A 17,060-nucleotide genomic window follows, 5' to 3' on the forward strand; every position below is an offset into this window, starting at 1 on the left:
GCATCCATATCATTGATCTAAGCCCTAGGGGAGTTGTCCTGGGGTTCCTGGCTCCCAGCCTCTGGACTGTAACTGAAATTTGGAGGTGAAACGGTGTGGTGGAGAAACCTTGTTTGGGGGGAATTGGGAGGGTTTAAGTTTTCTCACCTGGAGTGGTGTTGAATCACCACCCAAGCACCTGCTGGGATGACTCAGGCAACAAAAATGACCTCCCTCCCTCTGCCTCTTTCTTGCCCCAGGGGCAGGTCAGGTTTTGAGGGGCACTGGCACAAGGAAAGGGTTTGGGATGGGTGTGGGGTATTCCTGAGTTCTTCCTAGCACTACTCTGACCCTGAGGGCTTTTCATCCAGGTGCTTGATCTCATTGTGCAAAGGAATTGACTTTAAATTGCCAAAGCTTAAGAAGGGAGGGGACGCTGCTGGGGCTGGAAGGCCTGACTTCTGGGTCTAGGGTGGGGAGGGGGCGTGGTGCCCTGGAGGGGGGTTTGGGGGCTGGGAAGAATGGGATACCTGGGTCTGCCTAACGCAGGGGGGATGTCGGCGCTCTTGAGGAGGCGCGGTCTGCTGGGAGGGTTTGGGTTGGGGAGGAGTCAGTCTTTAAAAGCTGTTCCCGGGCCGGGCTCACCCACCAGCCACGGACGCCGAGGGCAAGTGAGAATACTGGGGTACCTGGGCTGTGCTAATCCGCAGCTAAAATACTCCAGAGTCTGAGCGGAAAGTGTACGGCCTCCACGGAAGACCTGCCAGCCACAGGTAGGAGAAGCGGGACTGGGTCTGGGACCGCGCCGCGCCGCGCCGCGCCGCAACAAGGAAAGGAGAGCGCAACCTGCCTTGTACCGGTTTCTAGACAGCAGGTTTTGCACTCTACTCTCCTTAAGCGTGCAAACTGGTAGGGAGCAGGGGCTCCGGAATAAAGACTCTGAACTTAGGGGCAATATATACTTTTTAAGGACACCAGTTTCTCTGAAACGATTCCAGACCAGGAAGACACTTCCACTTTTAAGGATACCGTGTTTGGGGAGTCAACGTTTTGCTTTGGAGGAGAGGGTGTGTAGGCGCCCTCTTAAGGCTTCCCTCCATGGAGCTACCCGGTCCCTCACAAGACCAGGCCTGGAGCCTGGAACCTCCCGCCCCTACGGCCCCTGCTTCCTCAACCTCGGGCTCGCAGGAGCGGGAGGAGGCTGGGAGCCCTGTGACCTCCGGGGGGCTTCCCTTGGAAAAGGTGAAGCGACCCATGAACGCGTTCATGGTGTGGAGCTCCGCTCAGCGCCGCCAGATGGCGCAGCAAAACCCAAAGATGCACAACTCGGAGATCTCCAAGCACCTGGGAGCGCAGTGGAAGCTGCTGGGCGAGGACGAGAAGCGGCCCTTCGTGGAGGAAGCCAAGCGGCTGCGGGCCCGACACCTGCGCGACTACCCCGACTACAAGTACCGGCCACGGCGCAAGACCAAGTGTGTGGGTGCCGGGCTGCCCCACTTTGGCCAGGGAAGCGGCGGTGTGGCTGGCAATGGGCCAGTCTGGGGGCCTGGGTACACGAACACCCAGGGAAGCAGAGGCTTTGGGTACCAGCCCCCCAACTACTCAACTTCCCACTTTCCTGGAGGTTATAGGTGAGTGGCTGGGGATCAGAGTGAGAAAGGAGACACTTGTGTCCCCTCCTGGGAGTTGGGATGGCGTAGATACCAGAACCTGGCTGATGGCCTCTGAACCCACCAAAGCAGAGGCACTCCCTGGGGGATTAGGGGGGAGGGCTTTCCCGTCCCAGCCTGGCAGTGGTGGCCTTGCAGGCGCAGACCACAGCCCTGTGGATGTTGACCGTGTTCCAGTTATTACCTGGGTTTCCTGTTTCCCCCACTTCTGGCCCTGGTGTGACCCGGCTTCCTCTCTCAGCCCCCAGGGCAAGGAGAGGCTAAGCCCAGCTCTGCCCCTTTCTGGCCTGCTGCCCCAGGAGGAAAACGGGCACACAGCACGCAAGCTCCCTGGTGAGCCTGTCCCAACAAGGCTGCCCTGCTCTCTAAGCCAGCCTTGGGTCTGGTTCTGTACCTGCAGTACCTAGTGGGGCCCAAATAGCCCAGGATGATTAGGTTCTACTTGTCTGCCCAGAACTGCTCAGCCCTGCCCTCACATGCACATTGGGGCCTCTGACCTAGGGAAGTGTTCTCTAACCCCAGTGTTTCTCTCTTTGCAGCTCTTCCCACTGTAAACCAGAGGCCTCAACTTGCTCCCTCCATCAAAGTAACCCTAGACTCCAAGGGGAGCTGCTCCCTCCCTATAACCCCTACCTATCCCCAGGCTCTCCCACTCCCTACAACCCTCCCCTCTCAGGGACCCCCATGCCCCTAGCCCACCTCTAATGATCTGGACCTCCCAAGGGCTCCAACCTCATTTTTCACCCAGAACCACCCTCTACTTCCAAACTGCAAACCCTTCTTTTGCACTGTTGGACCACAGTTCAGAGGAGGCCTGTGGTCCGCGCCCCCACCCCCCCCCGCAAAAGCCAGGGAGAGCAACACAACCTTTTTTGTATTTTTTTTTTTTTTTTTTTTGTAGGATGAACACGGTTTTGTACAATTAAGCCATGTGTCTGTGTCTTTATTGCCCCGTCTGTTCCCCCTCACCCCTCACCGCAGCAGGAACCAGCACTGCCTCCACTCCCTTCCGCCTGGACCTGCCAGAGCAGGAACCTCCTCACCCCACCCTGGGGCCCTGACTGAGTCATTCTCCATCCCCCTTCCCCCGCCCCCCATCCAGCTTGGGGTCCAGGAGACAGTGCCAGCCAGGCTGAGGGTGGGAGGCAGCCATAAGCTCCTAATACCTTCCCACTGTCCAGGCTCTGTCCTCTTAAGGCCAAAGAGGAAGTGAGGAGATGGGAGGGCAGGGCAAGGCTTTTGCCCAGAATAAGTAAGTAGCTGGAAATTGCTAAAGGAAGAATCTCAGCCAGATGATTAGAGTTAATAGTGCACACACAGGACAGCACACAATATCAAATGTCAGCCTGAAAAATCTCTATCCTCATTCCTTTCTAAGGATCTGGTCCAACAACTATGCCTTTCCACTAAAAATCCAGGGCTCAAGAAGTTACATCTGCAGAGGAGTGGGGAATAAGTCACACCAGCAGACTGGCTCAGAAGGGCCCTGAGGTTAGGAGAATGGACAGAAACATGGAATGGACTCCAGTAGCCAGCTCAGCCCTGCTTACTCCTTTTTCTTGTGGGGAGCCTTTGCATTCCAGTAGAAGAGAAGCTGGGCAGCAATGAGGCCGTTACAGAGGGAAGAGACCACAAAGGTTCCAGCCATGAGGGGATCTCCAGTTTCCTAGGTGTGAGAAACGGGACAAGGGGTCACTCCAGCAAAACCCCAAGAAGGTTCCAGAGACCAGGCATCTTCAAGTCGTCAGGTGGGAAAGGTAAGATGGGGTGTTAGTGCCCCCTAGAGGAGAGAAGGCGAACTCACCTGAATGGACGTGAAGATTCGGGCCAAGGAGCCCCCAAAGAGCAAAAAGACTGTGATGGCTGAGAGCTGGCCTGTGTGCCCGTTGCGGTGGTTGGTGGCTGCCTGGAGCAGCTAAACAGGAGTTGAGATCCTTTGTTCTATCATCTGAATTCTTCCCATGATCCCATCACAGATTCCCTCCATTCCCCTCAGTTTAACACCCACACAGAGCTCCCACTATGCCCCTCACCCAGTTCCCACTCACATTCGTTCCTTGCTCCCAGTACCCACCTTTCCCACCACCACAGAAGGTACATTGGAGGCCTGGAGCAGGGTGATTACAGCCATGGGCGTCAGTGGGGAAAGCAGCACCAGCAGGACCAGGGCGTAACCCGCCAGGAAAGCCACACCTTGGGGTCATAAAGACAAAGAGTCCTTATTAACCTCTGGAGGCTTCTGGCTTCCCCAGGCCTGAGTTCCAGCCTGCTCTTGGGTAAATCCCCAGCACCTTTCACAGTTTGTCCTTTGTAGTATAGAACCAGGAAGCAGATGGTGACTGTCTGGAGCATCAGGAATAGGGCTTCACCCCAAGAGCTGCAGAGTCAAGAGTTGGGAGGAAGAAAGGCAGGCCTGGAAAGAGGCAGGAAAAGCCTCCATAGCCCGTTCATTTGGGGACACAATTCTGATGACTCCCTGTCCTCCACAGCCCTGCAGGTTCCTACCTCTTGCCCCAGCACCTCCTCCACCATTCTCTGAATGACTCACTTTGAATCCTGGGCATTCGTGGGATGCTCACCTCCTGTCATCACCTCCACAGACGATGACATTTCCAAAAGAGCTTATACTTTCCCTGTCCTTTTACCTCCCTCACCCTAACCCCACTTAGAGTTGTGGGCATTTACTCTTGGGGATAAAGGGCAAACCCCCTCACCTGAAGGGAAAGTTGTTGAGGATACTGTAAACCATGGTCCCAGTCAATGCCACTAATTCCAGCATTACTGACTGAAGGCTCAGCCCTTCAGCACTCTTGGCGCCAAGGATTTTAAACACCTGGGGCAGTTTTACTGGTAAAAGAACGAGACGGGCATGGTTGCGGAGCTGGTATCCCTTGGGTGCACAACACAACAGCTATTGGAAAGCATGTTAACCCCAATTCTAGTTAAGGGACCCATGTAGTTTATGGCATTTTAGCACTCCACCCCCATCCCAACAGCAGGAAAAGAAGATAAAATACATACCCAGAAGTGACCCAGCCACAATACCCAGCCCCAAGCCTTTGCTGAGGAGAATCTTCAGGCAGGGGACTGAGAAGAGAAAAAGGGGTAAGCAGAGACCTCTGGAACACAGACTAGGGTTTTCAGGAGCCAGTACAGACTTATAGGCTTAAAGCACTCCTGTGGGCTGTCATTGCTCCTTAAGACTTAGACATACCCACACAGGGAAGTCTTGGGTTGTCTGGAGGCAGATGAAAAAGGCCTGATCCTTGCTGCTCCAAATCACATTATGTTCAGACCAGGTGGCTTTCTGAAACAGCTTTTACCATTCCTTCCTTTCAACACACTTTTCCATTCCCTGAAGATTACATCTAAATTCCTTGGTCTTACTTCCAAGACTCTCCATGGCTTCCCTGTATAGAGCTAACAACGTCCAAGAGTACAGTGATCCTTTTATTCTCTAGGGAGCAACTAGGCAATCCACTTTACAGGTCTCCCTTTCCAAGGGCAGATCTCCTTTTTACCATTCATTCCTGAACCCATTGTCTCTGGCCCTACCCTTCTAGGGCTTGCTATGCTCTGGCCACCCACATTTTCTCTAGCCTTTAAGTCTTCTCCTTAAGGATCTTGACCCACTGAGAGTCATATTCTCACGGGTCATGAATACGGCTAAACAGTGTTCCAGGCGCACAGTGGGGTACCATGAACTGAGGGCAGATTGGGAAAGCTTCCCAAAGGGTCTGGATGGGCCGTGCTGTGGAGTTGTCTCGTAAAAAGTGGAAGGAAGCAAAAGTTATTCCAAAATTAACCATGGACAAACGTGGAAGCTAAAAAGAAAGCCATCAGGATGGCAGGAGCCTTCAGGGATGCCGCTGAAGGCCTGGCCTCGTAAGAGGATTGTAATCAAGTTTGACCTTGTTCTTGAAGGTATAGCGACCAATTAAAGGCTGTAACTATTTTATCATATTTTAACTTTGTTTTATAAAATTCCAGTTTTCTGCCCTTTCGTTGTCGCTATAGCATAAACTTCACAGAGAATTACTTCTACCAGGCAGACCCCCCCCACACACTTGCCAAACAATGGCATTCTCCCTCTACGGAGCCCGAGACACTTCCGCCCCCCTCTGAAGTAATTTCCGCCCAGCACAGTGTGCAGCAGTCATTGCCGTCACTCAGTCCGCAGCCACGCCCCACTTATGGTCCAAGGGCGGTCCAGCAGAACTTTGACCGGATGCCGAATTAAACTTACCGTGAAGCAAATCCCACTGGACGAAAAATTGGTCGTAGCATTTTTCAGGTAAAAGAATCGGAACCAGCACGCGCTTCAGCGACCCGTCAGCCTCGGCCGCCATATTGCAAAGATAGCTTCCGCCAGTTTCTTCACGCCGTCGTTGACTTACGGTGAGCATGCGCGCGCTGGGGAACTCCGCCTCCTGCTCCCCTCTCTTTCTTACGCCACCGCACCTTTAGTAGCGTAAAATAGGTCTCGTCCAGGAACCAGGTTTTGGACCCACCCTCCCTGCCGTTTGAGTTTTAAAAGGTCTCAAAGCTGTACTCCTGCGCACTTCCTTGTTTTGCGCCTTTGTTTATGCTTCCAGTGTGGAAGCAAGATTCATCCTGCTTTTCTCCGCTTCTCTTGGTCGGCGCCATCTTGTCTTCTCCCTGCTGACTTTACATTGTTCAAAGTTGAGGGAAGGGGCGTGAGTCTCCAAAATGGCGTTGGATGGGGGCGCTGTAGCTCTCTCTTGTTCTCTTGGCGTCTCCAGAGGTGATGGTGCTGGCGGGAACAGTACAGTCTGCACCGTGGGTGCCGCGCTGCGGTTAGGGCCCTTGTTTCTTCTGTGGTTCACCCAGATTTTGGCGAATGGGTGCGCTAGCAACTGCTGGACCAGACAGTGAAGCATTAGAGGAGATGGAGAAGGCAAGACCAGTTTTGGGGCAAGGCAGCCCCCCAAGCTCTTTGCCGGGCCCAGCCCTGGCAGGCTCCATGAAACAGGTCCTTTGGGTCTCTGCATTGTGTGACCACGTGCTGAGCAAGGGCTTAAGCCAGGCTAAGCCCTTAGGAAAGAGCACCTTGGATTACCTGGCGAGTGATGTCCTCTGCCACCCAGAGCTGGGACACCAACTCTTGGCCATCTGGTGGAGGAGGAACTGGCTCTCCATGCTCTGGTAGCGGGGCGTCTGCTGTGAGAACTATGCAGCCTTGCAGCCCTTTGATGATTTTCATGTCACAGTCTGCAAGGTCGTAGGGTATGTCTGCGGGGCTGCCCGCAATAGGATGGGTCTCTGGGTCCCAGTAGCTGCTTTCTGTAGCTGTAAAGGGCTCTTACAACTGGGAGGGCCCCATTCTGGCCCCCAGCAATTGCACTGTGGCTTACTGTAAAGGGTGTGAGTGGCACTCGGTGGTGGTGCAGGCAGTGGCTGTCTGGCAGGCCCTTTGTAGTCTTGAATACAGGCTGCCTTGGGGGTGCCACCCACCACCACTAAGTACACCTCCACTGGGAACATGAGGTTGGCTCCCTGGGTGGCCCAGGCTGGAAGTATGTTGTTCCGAGGAGCACAGAGGTTAATTGTATGTGGAAATTGTAGTACCCACTGCTCCCATTGTTGACTAAACCCTTGGCAGGTGAGATAGCACCCCAGGTGCGCAGCAAGGGTTTAATCGGGCTGTTCAACCAGTCCTAGACATGGGGAGGGCAGGCATTCTTGTTGCTAAGTAGCTACTAGCACAGCCTTTGGAAACAAAATGACACAGGTGTGAACTTCTCACCTACACTCATTGATTGCTATTGCTGCCTGCTTCACCTGTAATTTTGTGTAAGGGTCAGGAAGAAGGCCACCAGGATGGTTTGGAGGGGATAGGGAACTGGAGCAGCCAGGGGCCCCAGAATGAGGAAGGGAGGCAAAGCAGCTTCAACACCAGCTGTGCCTGGCTTTGAGGCATGAACCCATGAGGATATTTGATCGCACGTTGATATTTTCAACCCTCCTCACCAGCTCCCTGAGACTCAACCATGGAAGGCACAGAAAGAATTGTGACAAGAAACTCATGGCATTTAATCCTGGCAGGAAGGACAAGGAAAACCAAAGACAAAGACCGAGGAGGTTTTATTATGCTCCCACTAGGATGGGGGAGGAGGAATTTCACATTTAATAAACATCTCCCCTCAGTTTTCCCAACTGCATTACCTCTACTTTTTTTCCTCAAGTCAGAGAGGGAAGAAGATAACTTGGTCTCTGAGTCAGTTGAGTACTGAGAAATGACGGCACCCTCTGGTGCCCTGAGTGTTGGGACAAATGCTCAGAGGGGCTGGTAGGTGGGTGGGCGTCTCCGGAAGATGCAGAAGGTAACAAGCACGAGGGTGAGGAGGCCGAGGGCGATCAGGCCGATGATAAGAGGCAGCAAGATGGATTGGTCACTAGGACAAGAGAAACCTGGCAGAACAATAGAGCAAGTAGGCATCACAATGGCGGTGGCTGGGATAAAGGTAGAAGGAAGGGATGTGGGTTACTGTACTCAGCAGTAACATTCCTAAGGGATGCTCACCTTTTGGCAGTAAATGAAAGGGGAGAAGGGACAATCTTGTAAAGGAGGGGAGAACAATTGCCCTATAGCTATGACAAGTCTGAAAGAGGGAGGAAATTTGGGGATTTAGGAAGGGAGATTATAGGCCTGGAGTAGGGGATTCAGTGCAGTGGGAGAATTCTAGGAAGGAAGGAGTAGGTCTTACTTGGCCCAAAGGCCCCTGTAGGGGGTAGGTGAGCAGCTTGTAGCTTCAGGAAGAGCAGGTCGAGGTGGAAAGTTGGTGAAAGAATGATGCTTGCATTTCGGCAGCTGAAGCTCTGGCCAAGTGGGGCTTGGAGTTCTTGAAGGGATGCGTTCTGAACTGAGAATGTCCACTCTAAAAGAGTGAGGGAGGGTCAGCTCTGTATCCATATTCCCACCCCCCAGCTCAGGTCTCTTTAGGAGTCCAGACATCCAGTGCAAGTTATGAGAAAGGAAAGGCTACTCACGTGTTGCCTGCGGGAAGGACACATTGTACTCCACAGCCATATAGTTCAGGTAAACAGTGCTCTGCAGTGGCTCCTGCAGAGGTGACCAGGAAGGCTCAGGACAGCAGGGGCAAGTGGTATTCATGTCCACAGAGTAAGGACTAAGAAAAGGGCTTGATAGGGATAGGGCACTTGGAGGATGAGAGTGAGGGATGAGGGTGAGGTACCTGCTTGAATCCAAAGCTGAGCTGTCCATAAGGGAATGAGAGAAGCAAGTGGGGATGGGTACCCTCACAGCCCCCCTGGGCCTTGGTTTTGTTGGGGTTCAGTACAGAGATGCCCCAGGCCTGTGGAAGTTAAAGATAAGAGGGTCACAAGGCTACACAACTGGGCCATCTAAGGTCCCTTGTTCCCTTCAACCCCACCCTGTAGTTGTCCTCTACTCTTCCTTCTTCCCTTCTGAGCCATAGTAAACGAGTAACCGGTCTCATCCCCTTCCCTCCAGTCCTCCATTCTTAAGATTTACCTCTCTTCCACCTTGGGTTGAATATAGAACTCGAATTTGAATCTGGGCTTGGAGATGGACACAGGGCAGGGAACCATTAGTCCAGATGTAGTCTCCTACAGCTGCCTTGGAGCCTGGGCTAGGACTTGGAGAAGGTGGAGGTGGTCCTGGGTGTGGGGGCCTGGTGGCAGATCCTGGGCTGGTGGTAGTGATGTTGCTTATTGTTGGATGAACTGTGGCATTCCCATGGCTTGTGCTGACAGGATGAGTGGCTGTTGCAGGTCCATGGCTGGTGCCTGTGGCATTTTCATGGCTTGTCGTGGTGACAGGATTATGAGTGGCTGTTGTGGGTCCATGGCTGGTGCCTGTGGTGGTTCTGTGGCTGGTTGTTCCAGGGCTTGTTGTGCTTTCTGTAGCTGTAGGTGTCACCGTGAAGGATGGCAGCAGAGTGGCAGACTTTTTATGAGGACAGTCATTTCCTGTCCCTTGGGCTTTCAGCAGAGGAAAGACTGGTTAGCAACCCAGGGGTAGGCTCCTTCCTATGAGGCTTTCTCCCTTTATAAGTCCCTTTTCCTTACCTGCTAGTAGCCCCAGCAAGGCCCCCAAGAAAAGCACAGCAAGCTTCATGGCTGAACAGCTTCACCCGGAGCTCTAGGCTGTGTGCGTACCAGCTGCTCACCCAATGTTCCCTTCCTTCTTTTGGAGAAGTGTGACTTCCCGTAACTGAAATAACCTTACCCTCCAAACTTGACTCATGCACCTCAGCCCCAGCCACCAACCTCTTAGTCATCAAATTGTTGTCCTCAGATAATTGGCCCTCACTTCACCAAGTGGGAGTTGTCACGACCAAGACTGTCACGTGAGAACACACTGGTGAGTTTTGGAAGTTGATCCTTGGAAACCCACTTGTCTACAGCAGCAAACCCAACAGTTGTGGCTGATAATTCCAGAATGAGTTGAAAAGCAGCCCTCCTGGTTTCCAGAGAAAATTAATGCTTCCCAGAAAACATCCAATAGGATGTAAAATGTAGTTACGCTCCCATTTCCCCAATCACTTCCTCTTGACTGACACATGAGGCACTTGTGATGGCAATTGCCCAACCCCTTACAGAAAGGTCACACTGTTCAGTTAATGACCATTGTAACAAAGCAACACAAAAAGGGTAAATGTTAGCTGGTGGGGGAGGGGGCAATATACACCCCATAGAAGGTGGGAAGGGGAAGAAATGAGAAGCCCGAACAGGCAGTTTCCAAGTAATTTTATTCAGAATTTTGTGTTTGTTTCCTGAATCAATAAATACTATACAAAACAATGTAAAAATGGCTACTATTTTTTTTCTCCCCTGATCCCACTTGGGGACAATCCCCTGGGTCACATAACTCAGGGGTTCTCCCTCCAGATTTGGTCCAGTAAATGAGGTTGAGTGACACCACAGCCTCCTGGAATCATTTTCAGAGGAATTTGGCTGGAGTGGGTAGAGCCTTGGGTTTGGAGGTTAACTAGGTTAGGGAAGTGGATTAGTGTTTTTGGGAGAAGAGACGGCGCCTGGGGCAAGAGCCTACCCCAAAGAAAAGGGTATCTAAAATGTTCACGGTTCCTTCTTTGCCTCAAAAAGTGACATTTATTCAAAGGGAAAAAAAAAAAAAGAAAAAAATGACAAGATGTCCATCCCTTGGCTCCCTTCCCTCCCCCCTTCTGCTCCTCCTCAGCCCCCCCAAGGACTGAAGCCTGGCCAGGGTGAGGTGGCAGGCCAGCCCCTCTCAGATGAGGTCAGCAACGTTGAGGGGCATTTCCTCAATGGAGGTGTTGTAGAAGGTCTCAATGTCCCGAAGAGTCCTCTTGTCTTCTTCTGTCACCATATTAATAGCCACTCCCTTACGACCAAAACGTCCACCCCGACCAATTCTGGAAAACAAGGAGACCAGAGAATACACGAGGGATATGGTAAACAGAAAACCAGAAGCTTCACGCTAGGGAGGATTGGGCATGAGGGGGCTGGGTAAACACACTCACCTGTGGATATAGTTTTCCCTGTTGGTGGGAAGGTCATAGTTGATGACTAAAGAAACCTGCTGTACATCAATGCCTCTGGCCTGCAGCAAGAAAAGAAAACTTAAGCATCAGTGGGTGAGAAGAGGTAACAATCTATCCAAAAGAACCAAGACCTTAAGTGTACATGTAGGCAGCCAAAGGCAGGCAAAGGAAATTACACATGACCCTCTGCCCTGAAAAGCTGAGGCATGCCGGATTGTATTCCAAGTTGCTACTTTCCTGAAGAGGGGCACTATTAGGCCCCTTGGAGAGGGAATCACCTTGGTTTTTCCCTTCTTCCTTCCCAGTTTTCTCTGAATTCCCCTCTACTCACCAGCAGGTCAGTGGTAATCAATACTCTGCTAGAGCCAGAGCGGAACTCCCTCATGATTACGTCTCGTTCCTTTTGGTCCATATCTCCATGCTAAAACAGAAAACAGAAGAACGTAACAAGCACATCGATTCTGAGAACTGGCTCTAAGTGGGCCACTGCTTCATACACACTGCTGGTAAAGAGGTGGGGAAAACTCACCATAGCAGACACGGTGAAGTCTCGGGCGTGCATCTTCTCAGTGAGCCAATCGACCTTTCTTCGAGTGTTGATGAAAATGACTGCTTGGGTGATGGTGAGGGTTTCATACAAGTCACATAGTGTGTCCAACTTCCACTCCTGGGGTGAGTTGGGGGAGGAAAATCAGTCAGGGGCTATACCCAACAACTTACTACCAGACCCGCCTCCTGCACTGGCCCCACCTCTCGCTCCACATTGATGTAGAATTGGCGGATACCCTCCAGAGTCAACTCTTCCTTCTTGACAAGAATCCGAATGGGGTCCCTCATGAACTTCTTGGTCACCTCAAGCACATCGGAAGGCATTGTAGCGGAGAGCAAAACCACCTAATGGGAAAGAAGAGCAGCCTCAAGATAGGAGATACTCTGATTTTACTTTTCTCTTTCTTCTAAGCTCCAAGGGCCCTTCTTTTGCCTCTGTAACTTGTTTTCTAAGCACATTTCTTCTACCACTCACCTCTACCTGTGACTTTCTAAATAAATATTGAAAAAGAAAAAAAAAAAGACAAGAGATACTCCATGCCACCTTCACTAGATACTACCTGAAACAGAAGCCAATGGCTAAAAAGGCCTTAGATTAGACATCTTTATGGTTACTCTGGCACCCAATACTACTCTAAGTACCCCAACCACAATCTATTAAAGGATCAGCTATAAGGGCAATTCTCTCACCTGGGTGTTGCTGTTGAGCTTTTGGAATATGTCATAGATCTGGTCCTTGAATCCACGACTTAACATTTCATCAGCTTCATCCAGTACAAACATCTTAATGTATTTGGGAGCTACAGAAAAGAAAAACATCGTAAGTGGTAATCAGGGAATGTGAAATATGCTTTACTTTCCCAATAACAAACCAGGAAGAAACAGGTGGTCTGCTCTCAGAATTCTAATTTTGATCCTTTGCCAGGGTCCCCCCTTACCAGGCCAAGCCAAATAGCCCCGGTAAGTAGAACACTACCTGGGCTGAGAAAGGGAAGCCAGGCTCAGATGACACGCATGGGGTTCATCATAGAGCAACTCTTTCATGGGAAAACAAGCCTCATTGGCAAAAAGATTGTGACCAAGTGGAAAGACTGAAAAAACATGCAGAAGAGGGAAGTGACTAGAAAATGAAGATACTCACACAGGTATCTGCGGTTAAGCATATCAAACACACGGCCTGGGGTGCCCACAATGATATGAGGAGCTTCCATCTGCAGCTTCTGCACCTCAGCACGCACGTTGGTACCCCCAATACAGGCATGGCAAGAGGCACCCATGTAATCTCCTAAAGCCATGACTACCTTCTGTATCTGAATGCAGGAGAAAGATTAAATAATCATATATTAGCTACAACTGTGCCATGCCCCATTTTAAGTGCTTCCCATGTTTTACTTTTTTTCAAGAACTTGGGTTATGTAATATTGTTAAAACTCACTTTCTAGATGAGAAACAGAGGCAGGTTAAATGTATCTAAGACTCAGGATTGGAATGCATTCTGACTCATCAGAATATAGGATTCACAGTAACTACCCAGACCCCCTCCTCCCCCACGCAACTTTCTGAAAGCAAATTGTGACCCTCATAGCATCCAATCATATGTATGGAATAACATACATCCACATCTTATTGCATGATTGCCACAAAAATTAGGTGACATGCCCACTTGTAAAAAAAACATATTCTACATATAATGGCCCTAAAATGGAGTTCTACCTACTTTCATTACTGTTGTCCAGAAGTTAGCAAGGAATAATTACACCTCCACAAAACATTTTAAAACTACACCCCCTAAAGTCTCAGTGCACAGTCTACTTGTGAGACAACTGTTTCTGATCGTTTCCCCTCCAAGACCCAAGAATTATAATTTTATGTGCCCCTGGGATGAAAACAGCTCTGGCCACCCAACACAGGCAACAAGCTAGGATGAACTAAGGACTATACAACTGCTTTGCCCCTGACTGATATAAGTGCACCACCACCAATAAGGTGTGTCCTTGCCCATTGCCAGGGGGTTTGTCCATAAAATAGCCACCACACTTGCTCAACCAGCCAAGCAGCATCCAGCAGCTTTCCCATTTGACTCAGGAAATGATTGGAGAAGTAATACCCATTGTGTGGAGGAAGACCCCTCAGTTCTTGCAAGGTGGTGGTGGGTTGAAGAGCATACTCAAGATTTTTGAATCATGCCAATTACTTCCAAACCAATCATTCAGGGGAGGGGAAGTAATATTCACCTGCTGTGCCAATTCTCTAGTAGGTGCCAGGACCAAGGCCTGGGTGGCCTTCAGGTCTAATTCAATCTGTTGCAGAATCGATATGGCAAAAGTGGCTGTTTTTCCTGTCCCAGATTGGGCTTGAGCGATCACATCATAACCTGAACAGATTAAGAAGAAAAACTTGATACAATAGAGGGCATACACTTTGGGATCATAGGATAGTCAAGGCCTTGCAAAATGTGATCTATGAGCACCCAACAGAGCTATGTGCCAAGCATAAAATGCCTCACAGACTTAACTCCAGCACAACATAGTATCCTAAATGGGAAGAGATCTGGTTATTAACTCATTTAATATTACACGAGAAAGACTAGAAACAAAGAGCAAGTATGAACTGGCAAAAATGCCTTATTATTAACATTAAACCACTAATCCATGTCTCCAAGGCATGAACCAGGCATGGGCACAAACCAAAAGCCAACCTGGGATAAACAAGGAGTTACTTTGTCCCTGGCTGATATGAGATTAGCACCACCAAACCAGGTGCAACTCTACCCAGGTCAGGGACAGTCCAGAACTTATTTTGGGGCAGAGGGATCTTACCCTTGATACAAGGAAGAATGGCTCGCTGCTGGATGGCAGAGGGCTTCTCAAAACCATAAGCGTAGATGCCACGGAGAAGGGACTCTGAGAGGTTCATGTCATCAAAGCTGTCAACAATCTCATTCCAGTTACTCTGTAAAGAAATCACAATAGAAGTAGGGATTTACACTGGAGCAAACAGCACCTTGTGCTTCACCACAGCTTCAGAGGCAACAACCTCTTCTCCCTCCAGGGAAGCCAGCTGGTTCTCCATGGCCTGGTAAATCTCAGAGGGCCAGTCCACTTGTAAACTGTGAGGTTGTAGGAGGAGAACAGGACTCAATTTCATACATACTCTAAGATACAAATATTTTTTAAAAATAGATCATTTTAAGAGCTAGGTACCTGGGAGTTAGAATCTCTGTGTTCAAGATGAATCCTAGGTTCTGATTTTACTCTTAAAGATACTGAACCACCAATGCAGAAACCAGGACACACTGTTTATGGCACTGCCCTTCCCCAAAAGGGCAATGGTGGTAAGAATCTAATCTCACCTCGATGACGCCTTCAGGCTCCATTCCATCGGGGCCATTGTCTCTGGATCTGTTGGTTTAAAGTATGAGTATGCTGACTGAGGCACATTAGAAATCCCGACAGCCGGATCTTCCTACCAGCAACCCGCCTTGCATGATGCCATCTTCACTCCCTGACCCAACCCCCACCAGTTCCTAGAAGACACAGTAATTATTTTACAGCTGAGCAAGGCCTTTGCCCCATCCTAGGAGCTGCTCAGGTCATGCAACCCCGACATGATAGGGTAACCCCCCTAATAAAAGAACCGGACGCTGGGAGGAACGATGCCGCGCCTAAGTGGTTGGGAGATGAGGCCAGCCGCTAGACCCACGTGTATTGGGCCCGGCCACTTCAAGGCCAAGCGCGTGCACCTCCCATCACTGCCCCAGCACTCCGGAAGTCCCGCCCTTCACCTCCCAGAATGGAGACACCCCCTTCCCCCCCCACGTCATTTCGCGCGCGCCCTCCCCCACTCCCTCAGCCCATCTCCCCCCTTCCAGCGGTGCCCGGATGTGGGAGGCCTCGGGCGGTGGCGGCCTCGCGCACAATGAGCCCCAGCCGAGCTAGCTAATGGGAAGATTGCACAACACTTAGAAGCGAAGCAGACTGGGGGAGGGGAGGACATCAGGCCGCCATGTGCTCGCTCCCTCGACCACCCAGCGGCGTTTCCCCCCACTATGGAACAATCCACGTCCCTCCCGCCCCCGTCGCGAAATGGCGTCACCCTCCCCATACCTCAGGGCGCTCACCCCCGAAGCAAAGTGGACCTGCCCATCCGCAGTTCGCCAATTTCCCGGCTTGTGCGGCAAAATGGACCCGCCCGCCAGGCGCCGGGTGGGCTTCTGGCGCCTCACGCGGCTGCTCCTCGGGGTTAGGCTCAGTCCAGACCGTCAAGAAAACCAGCACACTGAACGGCCGGTTTCTTCTCCCCTGACCCATATCTCAACACGACGCAACGACTGGGAGTGAGAACCCAGGCCTCCCCGCCTTGGCAAGTGGTAGCGCCAGAATCCTCCGGAGTTCGAGCGCGCACAAGACCTTCCTCCGACAGTGAGGCAACAGAACAGTCCGGCTCGGGGCTCTGCGGCCGTCTCTACCTTTTTACCCCATGCCAGGTCTCGACCTGGTTTCGCCACTCAGCGTCGGGGGTTTGCGCACCATCTGTGGTCGAGGCCTCCTAACGAACCTCGCATTCTATGCCCCGAAAGCCGGGCTGTCTTCGCTGTCTGCCATGGATTTGCTCCGTCCCTCCCACAGAACGGTCCTCCCGGCTTGGTTTTCCCGCAACCCGGGTGTGCCTCAGGTCCCCGCCACAGGACCCTCGGAAGGGAGCAAAAGGGTAAGTAAACCCAACCTCTTGCAAATGCCTTCCTTACCGGGAATCCTGACTGGCAGACATGATCCTTAGAAACTAGGGCGGAGTGCCCGCCTATCGACAACTTATAGAGCACCCAACCCCGCCCCAGCCATCGCATTGGCTTGGCCGACTGGGCCCCGCCTGTCGGCGCTCAGCAACTCTGCGTGACGTTAGGTCGTTGGCGCTCTGATACGTAGCCACCATTGGGTAACGTTAATGCCTATCAACTCGGAGGCCCGCCCCACGGCTTCATTGGCTACAAGGCCCGCCCTTCGCACCGGTACGGAAGTGACATACAGGCGTCAGGCCTCGAGGCCTGGCAGCCATCTTGAGGCCCTAAACCCTTACACGTGCGGAGGCGATAGTGCCTTAGTCATGTGGCCTAGTAGGCCCTATCATGCAAGGGGGGCGAGGTTTCAGCCTCCAGGGACTTCCGGATTCCCGGGACTTCCACTTCCTTTTACCTTTGCTCCAGGTCTCTACTGGACCCATATTTTATTTTGATCTCTAGCAAAGGTAGACTGGACAAACCCCGGATGTGTTCCAAGTATGTATTCCAGGATGATGTGATCAGGAGCCATACCCTAGCGACTGGGAGGATTCC

General features: G+C 51.5%; 4 protein-coding genes, 1 long non-coding RNA gene, 3 other non-coding genes and 1 pseudogene across 9 annotated transcripts; 2 read left to right on the top strand and 7 right to left on the bottom strand.

The window, feature by feature from the left end:
- The first annotated feature begins 591 nt into the window (after positions 1-591).
- Positions 592-2,537, top strand: SOX15 (SRY-box transcription factor 15). The gene is made up of 2 exons (XM_090291960.1): positions 592-1,610; positions 2,189-2,537. The coding sequence occupies exons 1-2, from the start codon at positions 1,078-1,080 to the stop codon at positions 2,352-2,354; spliced, it is 699 nt and encodes a 232-aa protein (XP_090148086.1). The 5' UTR covers positions 592-1,077; the 3' UTR covers positions 2,355-2,537.
- A 283-nt stretch (positions 2,538-2,820) lies between these two features.
- MPDU1 (mannose-P-dolichol utilization defect 1) lies at positions 2,821-6,313 on the bottom strand. The gene is made up of 7 exons (XM_090291961.1): positions 5,896-6,313; positions 4,671-4,736; positions 4,364-4,496; positions 3,941-4,026; positions 3,724-3,842; positions 3,454-3,564; positions 2,821-3,315 (listed from the first exon to the last, which is right to left on the bottom strand). The coding sequence occupies exons 1-7, from the start codon at positions 6,053-6,055 to the stop codon at positions 3,196-3,198; spliced, it is 795 nt and encodes a 264-aa protein (XP_090148087.1). The 5' UTR covers positions 6,056-6,313; the 3' UTR covers positions 2,821-3,195.
- LOC149997672 (uncharacterized) lies at positions 6,041-7,826 on the top strand. Its single transcript, XR_016514134.1, has 2 exons — positions 6,041-6,896; positions 7,644-7,826. It is a non-coding gene; the product is annotated as an uncharacterized LOC149997672 (long non-coding RNA).
- On the bottom strand, positions 7,739-9,888 carry CD68 (CD68 molecule). Its single transcript, XM_090291959.1, has 6 exons — positions 9,723-9,888; positions 9,166-9,635; positions 8,867-8,986; positions 8,661-8,733; positions 8,378-8,548; positions 7,739-8,081 (listed from the first exon to the last, which is right to left on the bottom strand). The coding sequence occupies exons 1-6, from the start codon at positions 9,769-9,771 to the stop codon at positions 7,948-7,950; spliced, it is 1,017 nt and encodes a 338-aa protein (XP_090148085.1). The 5' UTR covers positions 9,772-9,888; the 3' UTR covers positions 7,739-7,947.
- An 890-nt stretch (positions 9,889-10,778) lies between these two features.
- On the bottom strand, positions 10,779-16,513 carry EIF4A1 (eukaryotic translation initiation factor 4A1). Of its 2 annotated transcripts, none has more exons than XM_090291958.1 (11): positions 16,476-16,513; positions 15,081-15,129; positions 14,548-14,680; positions 13,963-14,102; positions 12,870-13,038; positions 12,419-12,528; positions 11,930-12,073; positions 11,709-11,846; positions 11,511-11,600; positions 11,159-11,238; positions 10,779-11,050 (listed from the first exon to the last, which is right to left on the bottom strand). In XM_090291958.1, exons 1-11 carry the CDS (start codon positions 16,496-16,498, stop codon positions 10,906-10,908), a joined length of 1,221 nt encoding a protein of 406 aa, XP_090148084.1. In that variant the 5' UTR covers positions 16,499-16,513; the 3' UTR covers positions 10,779-10,905. The 2 variants fall into 2 exon arrangements, with proteins under 2 accessions (XP_090148084.1, XP_090148083.1); XM_090291957.1 differs by lacking the exon at positions 16,476-16,513 and adding an exon at positions 15,849-15,889.
- Positions 11,320-11,464, bottom strand: LOC149997675 (small nucleolar RNA SNORA67). The gene has a single exon (XR_016507311.1). It is a non-coding gene; the product is annotated as a small nucleolar RNA SNORA67 (small nucleolar RNA).
- On the bottom strand, positions 12,621-12,761 carry LOC149997676 (small nucleolar RNA SNORD10). Its single transcript, XR_016507356.1, has one exon. It is a non-coding gene; the product is annotated as a small nucleolar RNA SNORD10 (small nucleolar RNA).
- On the bottom strand, positions 13,595-13,741 carry LOC149997677 (small nucleolar RNA SNORA48; annotated as a pseudogene).
- Positions 14,378-14,513, bottom strand: LOC149997678 (small nucleolar RNA SNORA48). The gene has a single exon (XR_016507352.1). It is a non-coding gene; the product is annotated as a small nucleolar RNA SNORA48 (small nucleolar RNA).
- Positions 16,514-17,060: the final 547 nt, after the last annotated feature.

This window comes from Furipterus horrens, unplaced genomic scaffold (genome assembly GCF_987537825.1).
Source record: "Furipterus horrens unplaced genomic scaffold, mFurHor1.1.pri manual_scaffold_11, whole genome shotgun sequence".
Classification (NCBI taxonomy): domain Eukaryota; kingdom Metazoa; phylum Chordata; class Mammalia; order Chiroptera; family Furipteridae; genus Furipterus; species Furipterus horrens.